The following is a 17,687-nucleotide window of genomic DNA, read 5'->3' as shown; positions in this document are numbered from 1 at the left end:
AAGGTGCACTTGGTGAAGTGAGATCATGGGAAACATCCCATTCTCGTGGGAACAGGGACAAAGTGAGAAAACGAGCAGCTACAAGGACTTTTGTGACGTGTGAGACATCAGCACGTTGCATGAAGTGATTTTTGTCCTTCCTCTTCTTTAAAGACCAAGTTAAGATGAAGGAGCAGGGCGCAAGTTGAAGATAGCCTCGTGTGTTGTCTGCGTTTGCAGCTATAAGCACACAAGATAATCGTTAAAAACTAGATTTAAGCAACTTCGTGAGCGTACAGTTGTAGATATGGGCCAAATGGGAGAAGGGCAAGTTGGTGTGCTAACGTGATGACGTGTGAAGATGATGATTATGACACCCAAGCGTTAAGTGTGTGCCAGTTTCTCCTTCGGGACAGTTGGTTGGGTGTTTGGACTTCACACAAACTCTTTCAAAATCAAACCACTTGTCGACCTCGCTCCACGTTCCCAAACCTGTCAGGTCCGACACCCCAGCCTCCTTTGTCACTGGCACACACGAGGAGTCACCATATTAGAACTGAATGCTCCATTTCTCTGCTAGAAGGGCAGCATTTCAGACCAGTCAGTTTCCATCCTAGGTTTCACGGGCTCATTATTTATGGGGCGGGTTCACGTGGCTTAAATCCTGCACACATTAATGCTCGAGCGCACTCGGAGACCCAAACTGTGCGTTTACTTGTATTTGCATTCACAACTTGAACACCTAATTCCTTTCTATATCTATATTTTATATCCTCATGCTGCAAATGGTGTATCTTAAAGAGCGAGTTTCTTTCCCGACTGCCATAGAAACCAGGGCTGATCCCCGGGCCTCCACTAATCGCCCTTTCTTTGATTTGAAACGGAAGTATCATTGCTTTTGAAAAGCCACTTAATCTCCTCTGGATCCCCGTGATCCGATCATCCCAGTGTTATCTCCACACTCTTTAGCCTATTATGAGGATCAGGGTGACCATAAATGCAGTGCACAGAGAGCTACACCAAACTAAAAGCGCAGTTAACGCCAACTTCACTCACTCTGCGTCATGTGAGAACACGCAGGCCGCACTGAAACAGTCGTTCAGCTCGATGATTTCACTATTTGTATTTCGATAGTTAATAAGTACGAAAGATTTTTTTTAAAGAAGAAAAAAAGTGGGTCTCACCAGCATGACATGTTGAAAACAATTACAGTAGATGAGGGTCAGAAATACATCTGTTAATGTATAAAATGTTTAAGGCCAAACACATGAAACAAACAAGTTTAAAGAACAGCAAAAACATAACAGTGTGTGGAAGCGAGATGCCATGAGGGCATCCATGTTTGTTATTCAGTAGAAAACTAGAAAAAGTAGATTTTTTTCTTGGTGATGTTGATAATGATCATTACACCTGAGTGTAAAAATCAGCTTCTAAAAAGTCTTGAGCCATTCCTCGTGGCTTTATGCTTCGCCTCCAGTGACTTTCTGTAGTGGTCAGGCTTTATGGAGGCGTTTGTGTTTTTCTGGACATCGTTCATATATTTTCAGTTGTTGTATCTGACCACTGTCTAAACAATATCTTGGGGATTTTTTTCTTTTTGTTTGCTTGTTAAGCCACTTAACACCGACATGTGAATCATTCAAGCATAAAAAGGCACCTACCTTAATGGAAGAACTCGAGCAAATAATCTGTTTTATTTATTTTGTTTTAATATTTCTGTATTTATTTATTGTTACCAGCGGCCTCTATCTATGGGGCAAAAATGCCAAATTTAAGACACAATTTGACATGCAGAAAAATGACTATTTTTTTGCACAAATAAGGGGATTCCCAAAGAGATTTTATTCGAAACATGGCGTGTGCACTTTGTCCTTAAAAAAAACAACAACTGAGGACAATCCACAGGTGGAGGACAAAAGAAGAACATGCAGGCCTAAAAACATATCACCAGCTAATGAAAATATCAGTAATGAAAAGCACGTCCTTAAGAAACAAGGGAACAAAATCCTGACACAAGACCTGAGAGATGCCACTATTCCTTCAGCCATTCTTACAGTTTTTTTTTAATTGGTTTGGTAATATTTTCATAACTAAAGTGTGCATTTTTAAATCTCTCAGTACAAAACTCACATTTGATCACATTTGTAACACCACTAGTCATTCTTTAAAATCTGATGTCATGATTTCATTGTATTTGCACATATTTTCATTCCACTTAATCATTGTTGCAGAACATATGATTATTGTGATATATTTTGAGAACATTTGCTTTAATCACCCAAACAAAACAGTAAGATCTTTTTTCAACTTAGTACTTTTACAATCATTCATTCAGGAGCAAATACTACAGGTAAGCGTTTCAAATTGTCCTTGGTGATGAATGAGTGTAACTGAACTGTAAAACTTTACACAGCAATATTACACTTATGTTCAGACATATAATGAAATATATATATATATATATATATATATATATATATATAATATATATATATATATATATATATATATATATATATATATATACATGAAAAAGGGAGAAAAAAAACAAGTAATTTACCTAAGCAAAATATATTTTTATTTTTATCACTTTTATACAATTAATCAAGCCGGTCATTACAGTTTTTTTTAATTGGTTTGGCACAGTTTTCACAAGCAATTGGTACATTTTTAAAACTCTTAGTACTTATGTCACAACAGATCATCAAAAGTGCACCTTTTTCAAACATTTCAGCATATTTTCAATTGTGTTAGTACAATACACATATACAAAATATCATTTTCACTACACAAAATAAGTGTTTCATCTAAATAAATGTTTCGTTCACAGTTACTGCCTTTCATAATGTTATCACTATAACATTTTTGATTTGCATCCCTTATTATTCAGTTTAATACATTTTTCTGTTATTTAATACAACCGATCTTAATGTTTAATCAATGAATCATTCATTATGTCCATGGATTTTCAACTTGACTGATTGTTGTCTGGTCATTTGTAAGTTCCTTTTGAGAGGAACAATGTCCAGGTGAAACAACTGCGTTCAGAATATATTCAGGTACAACACCAAACTGGCATGCAATTACTGTAACAGAGGGTGATGGAGCTGGACGCTGCTGTGAATCATCACAAGTATATTTTTGTTGATGAGGCCGGTTTCAATCTGGCAAAAACTAGACACAGAGGACGTAACCTTATTGGGCTACCATCCACGTCCCTGGACAATGTGGGGGGAACATCTCAATGTGTGCAGCTATATCTGAAGATGGTGTGGTAGGCTGTAGACCAGTTCTAGGGTCATACAACACTGAACACCTGATAGTTTTTTTTAAATGAACTGGAGCAGGCCTGTCAGGGAGAAGACATCGTCTATGTTGTTGTGTGGGACAATGTCAGCTTCCACCATGCACAGCTGGTTCAGGAATGGTTTCAAACACACCATATTCCCCTTTCCTCAACCCAATTGAGAAATTCATCTCTACATGGAGGTGGAAGGTGTATGATCGCCATCCCCATGAGCATGTCTCCCTTCTTCAAGCCATGTGTGAAGCTTGTGGTGATATAACTGCTGAGCAATGTCAAGCCTGGATTCATCATGCCAGGAGATTTTTCCCACGGTGCCTGAACAACGAAGACATCCACTGTGATGTTGATGAAAACTTATGGCCCAATGTTAATGACCGGCTTGATTAATTGTATAAAAGTGATAAAAATATATTTTGCTTAGGTAAATGACTTTTTCGTGTGTGTGTGTATATATATATATATCTATATATAGATATATAGATATATATATCTATATATAGATAGATAGATAGATAGATAGATAGATAGATAGATAGATAGATAGATAGATAGATAGATATATTTTATGTCTGAACATAAGTGTAATATTTGCTGTGTAAAGTTTTACAGTTCAGTTACACTCATTCATCACCAAGGACAATTTGAAACGCTTACCTTGTATTATTTGCTCCTGAATGAAATGATTGGTAAAAGTACTAAGTTGAAAAAAGATCTTACTGTTTTGTTTGGGTGATTAAAGCAAATGTTCTCAAAATATATCACAATAATCATATGTTCTGCAACAATGATTAAGTGGAATGAAAATATGTGCAAATACAATGAAATCATGACATCAGATTTTAAAGAATGACTAGTGGTGTTACAAATGTGATCAAATGTGAGTTTTGTACTGAGAGATTTAAAAATGCACACTTTAGTTATGAAAATATTACCAAACCAATTAAAAAAAACTGTAACATTGGGCCATAAGTTTTCATCAACATCACAGTGGATGTCTTCGTTGTTCAGGCACCGTGGGAAAAATCTCCTGGCATGATGAATCCAGGCTTGACATTGCTCAGCAGTTATATCACCACAAGCTTCACACATGGCTTGAAGAAGGGAGACATGCTCATGGGGATGGCGATCATACACCTTCCACCTCCATGTAGAGATGAATTTCTTAATTGGGTTGAGGAAAGGGGAATATGGTGTGTTTGAAACCATTCCTGAACCAGCTGTGCATGGTGGAAGCTGACATTGTCCCACACAACAACATAGACGATGTCTTCTCCCTGACAGGCCTGCTCCAGTTCATTTAAAAAAAACTATCAGGTGTTCAGTGTTGTATGACCCTAGAACTGGTCTACAGCCTACCACACCATCTTCAGATATAGCTGCACACATTGAGATGTTCCCCCCACGTTGTCCAGGGACGTGGATGGTAGCCCAATAAGGTTACGTCCTCTGTGTCTAGTTTTTGCCAGATTGAAACCGGCCTCATCAACAAAAATATACTTGTGATGATTCACAGCAGCGTCCAGCTCCATCACCCTCTGTTACAGTAATTGCATGCCAGTTTAGTGTTGTACCTGAATATATTCTGAACGCAGTTGTTTCACCTGGACATTGTTCCTCTCAAAAGGAACTTACAAATGACCAGACAACAATCAGTCAAGTTGAAAATCCATGGACATAATGAATGATTCATTGATTAAACATTAAGATCGGTTGAATTAAATGACAGAAAAATGTATTAAACTGAATAATAAGGGATGCAAATCAAAAATGTTATAGTGATAACATTATGAAAGGCAGTAACTGTGAACGAAACATTTATTTAGATGAAACACTTATTTTGTGTAGTGAAAATGATATTTTGTATATGTGTATTGTACTAACACAATTGAAAATATGCTGAAATGTTTGAAAAAGGTGCACTTTTGATGATCTGTTGTGATATAAGTACTAAGAGTTTTGAAAATGTACCAATTGCTTGTGGAAACTGCGCCAAACCAATAAAAAAACTGTAAAGGAAGGAATTAAGGGGTGGAAGGCTGAGGTCTACCACACTACACACGAAAAATCTGTGCCGAAAAATCAAAGTCTGAATCTGGGGTGATGAATCCAACTTTACATTTTTGTTTAAATCGTCATCAGCATGTGGAGAGGAGGCCAAGAGAGACGACTGAGTGTATTTATGCAAATCGTGCGTTAAAAACAATAATCCTATAAATCGAGTGCCTGTTCAACGTATTCATTGGATCACCATTTTACTTTCCAAAAGAACAATTAGACAACTGTTAATGGCATCGCGTTTGCTTTTTTGTTTGTTTTATTAAACGAGTCTCTTTGAGTGTTAGGTTTTTAAGGTATTCTGTGTCGGGGTGCACAAGCAAAAAGGCAACATGAGGCTGATGAATTGATGAAGAAACGCACAAAAATAATTCAAAATAGAAATATGAATGAGGCAGTGTTTGCGCAAATACCGCTGATCTTTATTTTCAAGCATCAAGCAGACACAAGCATTAACCGAAAAGAAAAAGGAGTAGACAGAGTTCATGCTTTTGGGGAGCCGATCTAAAAGAAACTGTCCGAGTTAAATACGTAAAAAAGGCAGGCCTCGTGTGTAGCTGTTTCACTCGTTCAAAAAGTTCCATTAAATCAATAAACATTTTTAATAAAAGTGCCTAAACAAAATCATTTAAAATTCAATGGAAGCAACGGCTGTATCGAACCACGTGACTCAGATTCTCTCGGGTGTCAAGAGGGGGCGTGACCGTGTGCACGGGGATCAACAAATTGCAACAAGGGCGCAAACTTGTGTCATTCGTTCGGTTTGGATCTGCAGCAACGAGGAGAGGCACGAGGCAAGCATGAAGGCTATATCTTCACCTGGAGCTCGAGGACAGAGGGCCGCCAGAAGGGTGAGTTACATCTCCGCAGACAGCAACACTTTGTGCAAAAAGCGCGATCTTCCTGTTTGCAGTCTAAAGTGTTTTACTTTTTCGCCCACAAAGATTTCTAAACCTCAGATGGAGAAGCGCAGGCGGGAGCGCATCAACCACAGTCTGGAGACTCTGCGAGTTCTGATGCTGGAGAGCACCCACAATGAGGTACGTCTCTGCGTCGTGGTTTTAATTTCGATTGTTCATAATGTTTTTGTTGTTGTTGTTTATTTTATATGCTGTTTGTGAGTGATTTGATTTTAATGCAGAAACTAAAGAATCCGAAAGTGGAGAAGGCAGAGATTCTAGAGAGTGTGGTCGATTTCCTGAAGGCAGAGGAGGATGTACAGAAGGATCACCAGGCTTCAAAGAGGGCCCTGTCCGTGGAGCAGAGACCGGCCTGTGCCTGCCAGTCCAGCTACCATGACGGCATGAGGACCTGCCTGCTCAGGGTCAACCAGTTCATAGCCAGCAAGAGCCAGGAGGCAGGGGAGCCCAGCGGAGCGGCTGTTCGGGCTTCCTTTACGCTTCCAGAGATCCCCATGCACCCCACCACTCCCGGCCACATTCACCATCCTCCTGCTGCTCTGCCTCCTCACCCTCTGCCCTTCCATCACCCCCAGCTCTCTCACCACTACCTGACGCAGACGGCTGGCTTCCACGCTGACACCAGCAATCTGTCCCCCGCAGGTGTGGAGCACATCCCTGATCCCCTGTGGAGGCCCTGGCCTCAGTGATTCCAGCATCAAGACCGAGGCTTATGTGTCCATGTAACTACTGTACCTACTGTAACTATGCGAGCAAAATGTATAAATGTGTATTTTTTAGGCTACTGCGCAGCCTGTATTTAGCTCACTCAAGTCACTTTCTATTACCTCGCACATGTACGAGTGTAATCAGTGATTTCTCTTTTTAAAACGTTGAGCCTCACCTATATGTGCTCATAAGGTTTTTTTTTTGTTTTTTTTTTCACATTTACGCATCAGTACGTAAAACATATATTTGTGCTGACAGGACGGGCGAAAAATTGCTTTCCCTGCTTTACTGTTGCTGAGGGTTTTGTTTTTGTTTTTCCCTCTTTTTTTGGCTCGAACGTGTGTATATATTTGAGCCACTGTGTGTGAGAAATAATTCATGAATGTGTTTGCTGAGTCTTCAATAAAGACACAGTTTGCTCAAACCTCCCAGAGTGGCCTGTTGTATCGTGTGAACCTTTTAAAGCTGCTGCACTTGTAGATGAAACGGGCACAGGATAGTTAACCACAACGATCGACAGTTATGACATCCTTTGTGATGCTGATAGGCAGGCGAATCATCAGAGCAGTTTTTTTTCGGGGGTAGAGGAGCAAACAATGGCGCCCATTCACACACTGTCCAGAGTCTAGACTCCTTCAGGGTGCGGCACCATCCAATACACAAAATCCTCCCACGTCAAAGAAAAGGCTATTGGAAACTAAAAAGCAAAACCAGGTGTGAAATGAAATCTTATATATATATATATATATATATATATGTGTGTGTGTGTGTGTATATATATGTATATATATATATATATATAACACCTGTGGGAGGGGGGGGTCAACATTAGGGTCTTTTCTTATTCTTTGATATGCCGACAGCTTTTTTTGTTAATTTCTCTGGTATTTTGTATGAAGTAATGTTTGCTACTATTTAAATGTCCAACATATTATAAATGAGAGATCGATAAAGGTGAATGTCTGGTTCAAATCTAATGCGTTTCCTTTTCAACCAATTTTATCGTCTTTTGCTCAAACAGAAGCCAGAAAAAAATAACAAAAATTAGATTTACATTTTTGCATTGAATCATTTCTAACTAAAAACCTTATTAAGAAATTATCTAAATATGTTGATTTATTTGTTAAAGTGAGACCTTTTACCGGGTTTAAATTGACTCAGAGCCTCACTGAAATTGCTGTATTGTTTTATGGTGCATTACTTACCCTACATACAGATTACAGACTTTACAAACCAAAGTTATATAACTGGATGCTCCGGCGGATCCTCTTTTCATAGTTACAAATCTTTAGTTAACTGAATGCAACATTTTTCTGAATGCTTGTGTAATGTAAAATAATGTAAGACTTATAGATTATTCCTCTCACAGATACGATGCAAAAAAATGCTTCTGAGGGGAAAGAAATGCAAAGTTAATTGTACAAGTTTTAGTGTAAACCGTAGAGATCCACAATTTTAGAATGAGCTTCAAAGCAGTTGCTACTAAAACCCTGTATGATAAAGACCTTTTAAAACTATTGGATTAGTGTTATTTATATGTGAGGATCCTTGGGTTATTTTAGGATATTTGCATTGATTTAGGGTAGGATGATAATGTATGCTGAAAATTATATATGTATTTGGTCCATGTTATCTAAAGTTTGAGTCCCCATTTATAAGCTTTATTTAATATTATGTTGGACCTTGTATTTGAGTTGATTTGTGATTTAAGAATAAACTGAAACTATTCCAAACTTCTTAAATCTTATTCTGATAATTAAACACATAGAATAAGTAAACTAATTAAAGTAAATACATTATATAAATACAAATATATAAAAATATATTAACTTAGGTCCAGATGGTGAAAAGGTCTGGTTGAGTAATGTAGGTTTGCCAGTTTTGTTGAGGTATATTTGATGTGGTCTGACCTATACTTAGAACATATACTAACAAGGTTCTGTAAAAGGAGCATGTTGGATATATTCAGCCAGTGTCTTGATGCATCTCCATCATTTAGATTTTGGGGATATTCAGCCAGCAAGTGTTTTGCTGTTGTTTGTGTCATCAAAGCCACTGAAAGGACAGCATCACGGAAACTGTCTCTGGTGGTGAGGGGAGGGGGGCTGATATTTATTTAGCCTTGAGAAACTTTGAAATCCACGTTCTGGGTTTTGGTGACAGATTTGATGAAACTGTCTGAATAGGCTACCGCCAGGTGTGATCAGTGCGATAACAGCCTCGATTGTGTGCTTATCTGCATTTGAAAAAAAGATCCACTCAAAACTGGGAACTGCATCAGCATTTCAATGCACGCTGGATGTGATAGGTCACAGCCCAACGCTTACCCGTCCTGGATAAAGTAGCGGTGAATGTCCTGCAATCATCCCCTTTTATTTGAAAATGTAACTGCTCTCGTTTTCCCTTCACATCGCTGAAATGCCTTAGGTTTACTGACATTTAAAAAAAAAAAAGACAGAGGACACAAATAAAAGAAGACATTTTAAAGAATATATGTTTTTCTGTGTTTGTGCGTCAAAACTCACAAACTCATCCACAGCTTCATGTTTATAGCGACTTGAAATATCGTGTGTCTCTTTAAGTCTCCTTATCAAAAATCCTACAGGAATTCCTTCAAAGTGCGTTTGAAAACATCTATCAAAGGAGGTGTTAGTCCCGCTGCGCTGATCTCTGGACAGGATGCTCCTTTGTGCGCCTCTAAGCTTTAACCGCACGAAGAAAAGCCCACACAAGACTAAGTAAATCAATTAAAGTTGAAATCAGATTAGGTTTCATTAGAGGGGCATCTGTCTAAATGAAGATCAAACAGGTCAACAGGAAACTTGTTTTTTTTTAAAAGGCGCTGTGAAGTGGATAAGAATACAACCTATAAATCAGATAGATTTGCTCAGAATGATGCCAGAGAGGACATGAAATTGAATTTTGTCCCAAAACAAATATCCCAAACTGTAGCATCGGAAAGTGTTTGACTAAACCTGCAGATCAGCAGCTGCTCCCGCCCGTGATGGTTTTACCACATTAGGGAGAACACAATAAACACGCCGTTTGCCCTCCACAACAAACCATTTGACGCTCGCAGGAGACACAAGTCAGAGCCACAAAATACAGCACAATGATTTAATAGCAGGTAAACAGACAGTTTTTATTGTCTGAAATCAATAAAAAACAAAACAAAGCAAAGTATCTCTCTCGTGTAGACCGACTAAATACCCGAACGTTCAGCTGGTTTCGGTCTGTCAGTGGCTCGGCTCTGGCTGTGTTTAAAGCATATTGCACCTCGAGGTGTTAATGGGTCTGCTGGAGCACGCGCGCTGGAGGTAACCGACTCGTGCACGAGGACACCTTCGTGTCGTAGTGCCAATTACCGCACGTCCTCGTGAGGTTAGCGTTAGCCAAATTAAGGATACTCACAGCAGATGTGAAACATTTTAACGCAAACCGGTGATGCAGGAGTTTGATCCCGTAAATGCGCTCGGCTTCGACTTTTACACATGTAACCTACGCTGCAAAGCAGGGTTACAATTACACAGGTTAGCGGCGAAATTCAGCAAAGAAACCGATTTACGTGCGACTTTTATAACATAATTGGTATTTCTTCTGTATGAACAGTTTTTAAAAGCTCAAAATCCGCTGGCTGTTCCGGACAAAAGTTTAGTCGCATATCTATATTAATTTAGAGTATATGTTTTTCCTTTAAACTCTCAGACAGGCTTCACTTCTTGACTATTAGTGAACCCCTCCGCTGGTGGTAAATGGAGAAGAACGCACATTCATTGAGTTGAACAAAGCAGCACCGCTGTGCTTTTTTCTCTGCTGTGAGCTGTGGAAGAGGTCAGTGACTGGACAACATCTGCTCTGGTGGCAACCAGCATGCCCCAGTAATTAAGGCAAATGTTCACAGAAACAAACACATAGAGTGCTGCACAGGCCTGGTGTGTAATTTGTCAGGATGCAGCACATGTCCTAAAGGTAAAATGCCCCCTAAAATGAAAACTAATGCAAAGGTGATGGTTCATGACAAAAAAAATGTTTATTCGTATCAAGAGAAAAGTCACAGTAATAACACTGCAAAGAAATGCCAAGAAACAAGCAGAGTGTCGCAGGTTTACATAATATTAACTACTTTGTGTAAGCGTGCGTGCAGCTACATCACTCCATCAGACTTTGCCCATAGCGAGGCCCTGGGCTTTCTGAAACTCCTGTTGTAAACTTGACAACACTTCTCGATGCTGTTCGGATTTCTTTTCCATGTCTTTCAGTAGCGTCTCATACCTCTGACTGCAAAAGGACAAAAAAAGGAAACCACTGAGTTTTAAACACACACACAAATGAGGAATATTTAAATCCCATTCTTGTACACTGAACATCTGTAATTATTCAGGGTTATAATACTTTAACATTTAATATCTCAAACCATTCAAACACAAAAAGAACGCTACCTTAAATTAAGTATTACAAGCCCACACCCACATTTTTGCATTTTGCATTTCGTTGCCTTGTACTTGTGACATGTGCAATGACAAAGTTGAATTCTATTCTATTTTTATCTATAATTGTACAAAAAAATTTAACCCGTTTAAAAAGTACAAAGTGGCAACAAAGCTGAATCAAGAAGTTAGTTAAGTACTTTTGCCTAAAGGACTCTGGTCTTTTTTAAATCTTCTCCTGCTATTATGTAATCTCAGCAAGGAGAAAAGACTGACACAGATCAAGCTCATGACTGCCCTCTACCTATGAAGGAGCACAGTGACACAGCTAAAGTCTGTTCTCATATCTACAATGGAGCCATCTGTAAGCTGCCTGCACAGTTCATTTTTAATGGGCAGGCATTGTTTCTGATTTTATGAGGTTCCAGTTGTCCCAAAACTACGTTCACATGTGAACTGTAGTGTTTACCACAGTATTAGACATGTGGCTATAAAAAGGGTGGTCGCTATAGACACACACTTTGGAACAATACATATTGGAGCAATAATCAGCTGCCTCTCCAGTGAGTCCAGTGAAAAGACTCTGGTTTCACTGTCTTAAGGTGCAGACTGGAAAAGGACTTCAGTCCACAACAGGGGAAATGGAATCAATTTGACCATAACATGAGACTTTCTTTAGAGGCAGCTGGGTGATATTGAGGACAGCTACAAAACTGGCTTGGTGGGGAAACATGAGGCGGGAAGACCTGGGGCAACACAACAAGAGCAAGGGCACAGCAAGATGGATCTATTCTCCTGGACAGATTGCAAACAATGGAAAAAAAACCCAAAAACAAAACATGAAGTAATAAAATACTTTTTCAAACACTGTCCCATGTATGTCGACAAGGACAAGAAGAGCAAAAAGAGGAAAGAATTAATGTTGGAAGTTGAACTGAAACAGACAAATGTTTTCCCAGAGCTGGTTTAATTAGCTCTGTAAGTATAGCCTGGAGTTGAAGTTAAAATGCTTCATAAGAGTCTTCTGTTGCAGATTCAGGCCACAGTGGGACCAGAATATTGGCACAAAAGGAACCTCTGAGTCCACTGTATTTACTCTACAGCGAGGCAATAGTAATCCTAAACAGATTTGCTGACTCCCACCACATCCTGAACAAAACTAATTTCCCACGTGTGGGACTGATAAAGGTTATCTTATCTTATCGGAAAAGAAAAGAACTTGGACTCTTATCAGTTATTCCTTGAGCTTAATATGACTAAACAACATGACAGCTGATTTCAGGAAGTCATGCACGTGTCCAAGACTGACTGCAAAGCAGCCTTTACAATAACACCAATAACACCTTGAATTACTGCTGCAGTTGGTGATGGCGCTGCTTGTCTTTTTACTTGTGTGCAATCACCAGTGAATCTGAGCTCTTGGACTTGACGGTAGTTTTTTTGTTTAAATTGAACTCTCTGAATGTCACAAATTCTGCAATACTGATGAGTCTCAGTTATAGACCAGAGGAGGCCAATTAATTTTCCCAAGAACCCGGAACTGTTGTGGAGGATTGCACCAATAAGCTGAACTCAGATGTGCTAAATATGAATTCAATATTAATTTTAACGTCTTTATAAGCTTGTTGGGGCAGCCATCCAAAACCGTCCCAGCTTTTCATGTTCTCAAAAATCATTGCCCACCCCCAATATAGACGGTGTGTACGCCCGCGCCACCTCTCCCCCATCATCACAATACCTACACTTAGTCAAGTCACAGAGGGTGTTTTGAATCATAATTGATCCCCAGTGACCAAAACCTCATGTATTCCCATAGCACTGTGAAGGTGTCTTCACACATTGGTGTGGGTGAAATGGCTTACATTTCTCCGTTGATGTACTCCAGCCTTTTGGCTACTGTGGCTTTGGCCTCATCTAGGTCCTGCTTCACTAATACAGGACCAATGAGCTTATAAACGGTGTTTGAGCAGTCCAGCAGATCAAGCTCCTGGAAAGACAAAATGAGATCTCGTGTTTACTACAGAACACAACACATACCGCAACATAGAAACAAATGGTATGCCAATGGTGCTATCAGTGAATAAAATAGCAAATAAGCGATCATAGTTACCTCTTTAACAATGTTGTTCTCTGTCAGCTGCGTCTCGAGCTTCTGTCTGGCTGACATGCTCTTGCTAACCTCTGAACAATACACAGTTAGCTAATCAGGGGAGGAACTGGTTACATTTTAATTACAGCGAAAGTATTGTTGCGACTATAATTCAAATGAATGCGGCAGTTATAACGACACACTTTAATGTATATCTACCTTTCCTAATATGGTCAGTTAGCTCAATGCATCATGTCACACTAGGAGAAACCACGCAGGGCTAGCTAGCACCCACCTTTCTGCATCTGCGCGTATTTCTCCACTTCCACCTTCAGCTTCTTTTGAATGGCTTCTGCCATGTTTGTGTTTGTTTTAAATAGTACTGTCGAGTGAGTAAATGTTTCAAAGAGATATAATAATTTATAGATGATATGGCATATGAAAGCTCTACGCGAGCTAACCGGAAAGGGCAGAGGCTAGAGCGGATATTAGCTCATCCCTTCAAAGTAAGAGCACAAATGGGGAAGGGCCGTGTATTCGCGACCAATAAAGTAGTCAAATTAAACCATTCAGTCTGTGTATATTCATGTATATTTATATATAACTTATTAATATGTGTTTCCCTTAATAACTAATTTCCCACTTATTAATAGGGTGTTTTTTTTTACACCGCCATGTGTGCGGCTGTTTACGACACCGTTTTACGACACCGTACGCGCAGTTCCTCTTCGCTTCGGTTCAAGATGGCTTCGTCGTTTTGGAAAGGTGTTGTCGGCATCGGACTTTTCTCCTTAGCTCATGCGGCTTTCTCAGCGGCACAACGTGAGTTTCATTACACAGAGCCAAAGACACGTCTCTGTAGCTATATTTAACGCACACTGTCTCCGGTATCACCGGGTAGCTCGACAAAACAGCAGCTCGGGCCTTTTGGCTAACTAACATCATGCTAGGTGGGCTCTGCTCCGCTTTGAATGGGGCGCAGTGGTTGCGATTGAAATCTTTTCCTTGCAGTGCAGAGTCAGTGCTAGTGGTAGACAGCCATTTAGAGTAATGGCATTTCTTTTGGAGCCCTTTTTAGAGTTGGCTAATCAGCACTGTTTGTGTGAGGTGTTCATTTTAACTGCATTAGCTCAAACATGTTTCTCCCATCAGATCGATCATACATGCGACTTACAGAGAAGGAGCACGAGACGCTACCAATTGATGTGAGTAACTTTTATCCTTACTTTCAGCCTTCTTCCTGATTTCAAATACTTTTTTTTTCTTTTTGTTTTACCAAGCGTTTTCCTTCTTTGTGTTTCCAGATTGTACTGCAGACTTTGTTGTCATTTATCATGACCTGTTACGGTATTGTCCACATCGCTGGAGAGTTCAAAGATATGGATGCTTCCTCAGAGCTGAAAAACAAGTAAGCTGACTTCACCTTGGCACACCAACACTCCCTCGGCAGTGCAGTTGTTTTTTGTCCTCTGTCACAGGGGAAGCTCATGGCTCACCACCTCAGCGACATTTATAGTAATATTACTGTGAAGCTGTTCACCTCGAATCCCACAGATGCAGCTTTACATCACACAGCTAGTGTGTTGAAAGCCTCCTAAGACTGAAAACGTATTCAAAGCAAAGCCAAAGAATGGGGCCTATACGTGAAAGTAAATGAAAGGTTGCTGGGTTGACAGAAGAACTTTGGGTCACAGTGTGACATTATTATAACTACAGCTGCAGGTGACAAGATGGTGTTTTGGCTGGAGCTTCAGTCTGTTGTTCAGTGTTATGAACATTGACTACTTCAGCTGTTAGTGAAGGGAGGAGTTGTGTGCCTGTCTAGTATCATACTGTTGCAAATGACTAAAATTATTAATTCAGTAATTTTTAGCAGTGATTAATATGAGTCTTTGTGCTTAAACTGTAAGAACTGTGTAACATTACAAACAAAACACACATTTCTGTAGTACATATTAAAGTTCCTGTGTTTCACTGTCATTTATTTGTTTATATATTCATTACTTTGGCATTGTATGTATGGCTGTAGGTAGGTGAGGTGTTTATCAATAGAAAAAGCTGTCAAATTCATGAAAATACTGTTAAGCCCAGGCTCTATACCCTTGTTTACATTTTTCAAAGGCATGGAGTGGGCCCGGTCTGAATCCTTGCCAGGCTGAATCTGGTACCTGGGCCTCATGTTTCCCATCCCTGCTTGATCACCTTTAATCCATCAGTGAGGTTTTATCAGATCAGATAAAAGAATGAATAAAGTGATTTGGAGGCAACTGCAGCAGCAACATTGTATAAACTAAGCAGTCGTACATAAGAATTAAAGAGATGTTTTAAAGAAGTAAGGCGGTAAGAAAGCCAAACATAAGTGACTTGTTCATGTTGTGATCTGCTAACTGGTTAGTTTGAGTGCTAAACCCAAAATATAGGCAAAGTTTTTACAGCGGGAGTGTAACCACTTCTAGATTTGATAAGTGAACCCTGTAGATGCAAATCGGCAAGCAAAGCATCCCACATGAGAAATCACAGCTTGAATGTTACACAGTTGATGCAATTCTCCCCTGAAACTTTCAATTTTACCTGAAAAATGTCTCATCTGATGACTGGACACTGGGTTGTCCACACTGCAACACTGATGATTCCAGTGGGTGTTAACATTGGTTTGTTTCTTTATTCTAACTCTGTATCAGGGACCATTGGGATGTAAACACACTTTTCTGTCCCTTCTCTCCTACAGGAGTGGATTATATAATTTAACAAATGTAATCAATCTCCATAACTTCCTGCCTCTTGGTGCCAGTGTTTAAGACGTTTTTCTATTTTCTTTCTTTCTTTCCCCAGGACTTTTGACACTCTGAGGAACCACCCATCCTTCTACCTATTCAATCACAGGGGTCGGGTGCTATTCCGCACACCAGAGGAGGAGCCCTCTTCTGTACGCAACCAACAAGCTCTGCCCAACCCCATACGGTTACGCAAGCTGGAGCATTTGCACTGAGACTGGCCTTTTCCTGTCTGTAACACGGTCATTGTCACATAAGATTTGTTTTTGTTAGACAGAAGGAGGGAGAACGTGTCAGAATTCATCTTTCTCCTATTTAACTTTTCTTTATTTTTTTGTAAATAAATTAATAATGCTGTCTGAACATGCATCTCTGTCCATAACGTGGTTGCCACCATATTCAACACTGACTGTGCCAACCCCTCAGTTTTTGTTTTTATTATTTCCAAGCAGACTTGTTTGTATATACAGTATGTAAACGCTTTGGAGTCTTAAAATACTGAGACATGTACCCCTTTGATCCCTTCTGAACTGAACTGGGATATTACTCTCCTTTGTATATCTTTTGTATGAAGGGAATAACAAAGCCTGCTTTGGTTGCTGTTTCGTTTCAAACACACGTCAGCAACTGAAAACTTTGTCAACTAAAATGAGATTAATCAGCGGACTCTAATATTTGCTTTATTATTTCCAGGAAGCATAAATGATCTGTACACTCTATGTGAGCAAAATGGTTTTTAAGTCACAGGAAATGAGGTGAACACTGGGATGGGCGATATTAGAGCGCTATTATAATGAGACTGTGAACACTATAAGGCAGCCTAGCCAGTACTGGTACATTAGAGTGGATTTTATTTCCCTTCATTTTACATTTCGTCAATATTCAACAGATTGTTTTTAATTTAATAAAAGGCATACTGATTTTACAAAGTGTCCAGATCTCCTTTTTTGTTGTACTTGGGCTGGAATATTGCTTTTGTCAGACAAAACTAAGTTGACTATTTATTTTCCAGGTAATCTATTTATGCAGGAAGAAGTTGGTACGCATGGCTTTAAAAATTAAATTACTATGGTGACAGTCTGCAGAGCTGTGCTGTACCTGTGACCTTGGTGCAGGACTGCTGCGTCACAAAAAAGCCCTCCTGATCCAAAAAACCTGCAGCTGCTTATGATGGACACTAGGTGGCAGTCAAGGCTAAAGTTCCAGTCTGGGTTAAACTGGAGCAAACTAACAAACCATGTAGAACAGAAATGGAGAAAAAGTACATATTAAATGCTTGTTTCACTAATGTGTATTTAATATAAAAACACAAGAATCAAGTAATTTAAAAATTGAGACTTTAAAAGATTTCGGAGATGTACTGGTGCAATTTTCAAGAACAAGTGTGATGTGCAGAGCTGCACTAAGTACACAGGGATCAAGTTTATG

General features: G+C 39.4%; 3 protein-coding genes and 2 long non-coding RNA genes across 5 annotated transcripts; 3 read left to right on the top strand and 2 right to left on the bottom strand.

The window, feature by feature from the left end:
• The first annotated feature begins 2,903 nt into the window (after positions 1-2,903).
• Positions 2,904-3,693, top strand: LOC120724392. The gene is made up of 2 exons (XR_005693902.1): positions 2,904-3,038; positions 3,075-3,693. It is a non-coding gene; the product is annotated as an uncharacterized LOC120724392 (long non-coding RNA).
• Positions 3,694-3,847: 154 nt separating this feature from the next.
• Positions 3,848-5,093, bottom strand: LOC120724260. Its single transcript, XR_005693874.1, has 2 exons — positions 4,858-5,093; positions 3,848-4,821 (listed from the first exon to the last, which is right to left on the bottom strand). It is a non-coding gene; the product is annotated as an uncharacterized LOC120724260 (long non-coding RNA).
• A 924-nt stretch (positions 5,094-6,017) lies between these two features.
• her5 (hairy-related 5) lies at positions 6,018-7,369 on the top strand. Its single transcript, XM_040016348.1, has 3 exons — positions 6,018-6,192; positions 6,286-6,381; positions 6,483-7,369. Exons 1-3 carry the CDS (start codon positions 6,142-6,144, stop codon positions 6,948-6,950), a joined length of 615 nt encoding a protein of 204 aa, XP_039872282.1. The 5' UTR covers positions 6,018-6,141; the 3' UTR covers positions 6,951-7,369.
• A 3,605-nt stretch (positions 7,370-10,974) lies between these two features.
• On the bottom strand, positions 10,975-13,970 carry pfdn6 (prefoldin subunit 6). Its single transcript, XM_040015308.1, has 4 exons — positions 13,781-13,970; positions 13,507-13,577; positions 13,259-13,383; positions 10,975-11,247 (listed from the first exon to the last, which is right to left on the bottom strand). Exons 1-4 carry the CDS (start codon positions 13,842-13,844, stop codon positions 11,127-11,129), a joined length of 381 nt encoding a protein of 126 aa, XP_039871242.1. The 5' UTR covers positions 13,845-13,970; the 3' UTR covers positions 10,975-11,126.
• Positions 13,971-14,171: 201 nt separating this feature from the next.
• Positions 14,172-17,184, top strand: mmgt1 (membrane magnesium transporter 1). Its single transcript, XM_040015307.1, has 4 exons — positions 14,172-14,307; positions 14,638-14,690; positions 14,790-14,893; positions 16,318-17,184. Exons 1-4 carry the CDS (start codon positions 14,229-14,231, stop codon positions 16,472-16,474), a joined length of 393 nt encoding a protein of 130 aa, XP_039871241.1. The 5' UTR covers positions 14,172-14,228; the 3' UTR covers positions 16,475-17,184.
• Positions 17,185-17,687: the final 503 nt, after the last annotated feature.

Source organism: Simochromis diagramma, unplaced genomic scaffold (assembly GCF_900408965.1).
Source record: "Simochromis diagramma unplaced genomic scaffold, fSimDia1.1 OVJJ01000685.1, whole genome shotgun sequence".
In the NCBI taxonomy this organism is placed as follows: domain Eukaryota; kingdom Metazoa; phylum Chordata; class Actinopteri; order Cichliformes; family Cichlidae; genus Simochromis; species Simochromis diagramma.
The sequence above is the reverse complement of the archived record's forward strand: the minus strand, read 5'-3'. Positions and strand labels throughout refer to the sequence as shown.